This window comes from Cebus imitator, unplaced genomic scaffold (assembly GCF_001604975.1).
Source record: "Cebus imitator isolate Cc_AM_T3 unplaced genomic scaffold, Cebus_imitator-1.0 Scaffold5, whole genome shotgun sequence".
In the NCBI taxonomy this organism is placed as follows: Eukaryota; Metazoa; Chordata; class Mammalia; order Primates; family Cebidae; genus Cebus; species Cebus imitator.
In genome coordinates this window covers 14,545,389-14,546,929 of record NW_016107320.1, presented here as the reverse complement: position 1 = coordinate 14,546,929, position 1,541 = coordinate 14,545,389, and the positions used below count along the sequence as shown (strand labels likewise).

Sequence of the window (1,541 nt, the reverse complement as noted above, 5' to 3'; positions counted from 1 at the left end):
GGAGGCGGAGGTTGCGGTGAGCCGAGATCGTGCCATTGCACTCCAGCCTGGGTAACAAGAGCGAAACTCCGTCTCAAAAAAAAAAAGTCAAATTCAAGCTGGCCACTTAAGATTTGTGCATTTTGCTGTGTTAACTATACACCTCTCACGTGTGTACATTTGTAGTGGTAGACACAGCAGTCCAAGAAACCATACCCAGCAACAGGGAGGAAAACTGTGTTGCCCAAAATTAAGCAAATAAGTAACTCCTGTTTTATTTAATTGGCGTGTACTCCTTAAATTCCTGTTGTTATCACCATTTACATACTTGTTAGGATCCTTTTTCTTCCAGTTCGCCAAGACACAGTCCGCATAAACCAGAATAGGAGGCAGCTGCAGCTTCTTGGAGAGTTGGCAGTAGGGAACAGCAATATTTTTTGGCAAGACCTGATTAAAATACAGTGGTTAGTTTTTTGTTTTGTTTTGTTCTGTTTTGTTTTGCTTTGAGATGGAGTCTTGCTCTTGTCACCCAAGCTGGAGTGCAGTGGTGGGATCTCAGCTTACTGCAATCTCCACCTCCCAGGTTCAAGCAATTCTCCTGCGTTCAAGTGACTCTCCCACCTCAGCCTCCCAGGTAGCTGGGATTACAGAGCCCTGCCACCACGCCCAGCTGTTTTTTGTATTTTAGTAGAGAAGAGGTTTCCCCATGTTAGCCAGGCTGGTCTTGAACTCTTGACCTCAGGTGATCCATCTGCCTCGGCCTGTCAAGGTGCTTGGATTACAGGCGTGAGCCACCTCGCCCAGCCAGTAGTTACTTTAATCATTTACCTCTCATACCTTTTCTTTTGCTTTCTGTGTTGTATAAAATGACACTTTGAAACCAAACAAATGTAATTTTTTTCTTTCTCTTTTCATAATTTATACTGTTAAAGGTTCGTGTTTTGGATTAGAGAGGTAAAAGAGGTAGAAACCCAGAAGGATAAAGCCTGCATCTTGGTGTTTCTAATGGCCTTGGGACCTATTTCCAGTCATTCATTTATCCATCCTTCCCATGAATAATTGTTAAGCAATTTTTTCAATGCAAGATGCCACATTATCAGCTGCCAATAGATAGATAAAAGCAATCGCCTCGAAGATGCTTGAAGTCTTTGTAATTTTAGATATGATACACACTATGAGTATAAACAGATTGCTGCTCTTGGAGCACAGTGCTAAAAGACATTTTCTGCTGGATGATTCTTATTATTATCTGAAATCTTCACCATGGAATGACATTGGTGCTCGGCTTCCAAACCTAGCTTCTGCTGGAAGGAGGAATCTCCTTTCCTCTTGCTTTATATTTCCATGTGGAGATACATCAGTTGGGATGACACTTGTCAGTGCTCTCACTCAGCCTTCCTAGGGGAGGTATAGAAGCTCATCTATTTGTTGAGTTTGGTAGAGAAACTACAGCTCTGCCCCTTTTTCTCCTCAGCTCTTCTTTCCCTGACCTGAGCCCGTGACTTGTAGCATTCTGTTCTGTTTGGACACACAATGGAAGGCTCCTATATAAAACACCAACG

At 42.8% G+C, this 1,541-nt stretch overlaps 1 protein-coding gene across 1 annotated transcript in view; it reads right to left on the bottom strand.

The window, feature by feature from the left end:
• The window catches only part of IDO1 (indoleamine 2,3-dioxygenase 1), an 18,240-nt gene that overhangs the window by 10,373 nt on the left and 6,326 nt on the right, over nt 1-1,541 (bottom strand). The window contains exon 4 of the mRNA XM_017537119.2: nt 308-426. Within this exon, the coding sequence (XP_017392608.1) occupies nt 308-426 (119 nt within the window). The remainder of the gene's footprint in view (nt 1-307; nt 427-1,541) is intronic.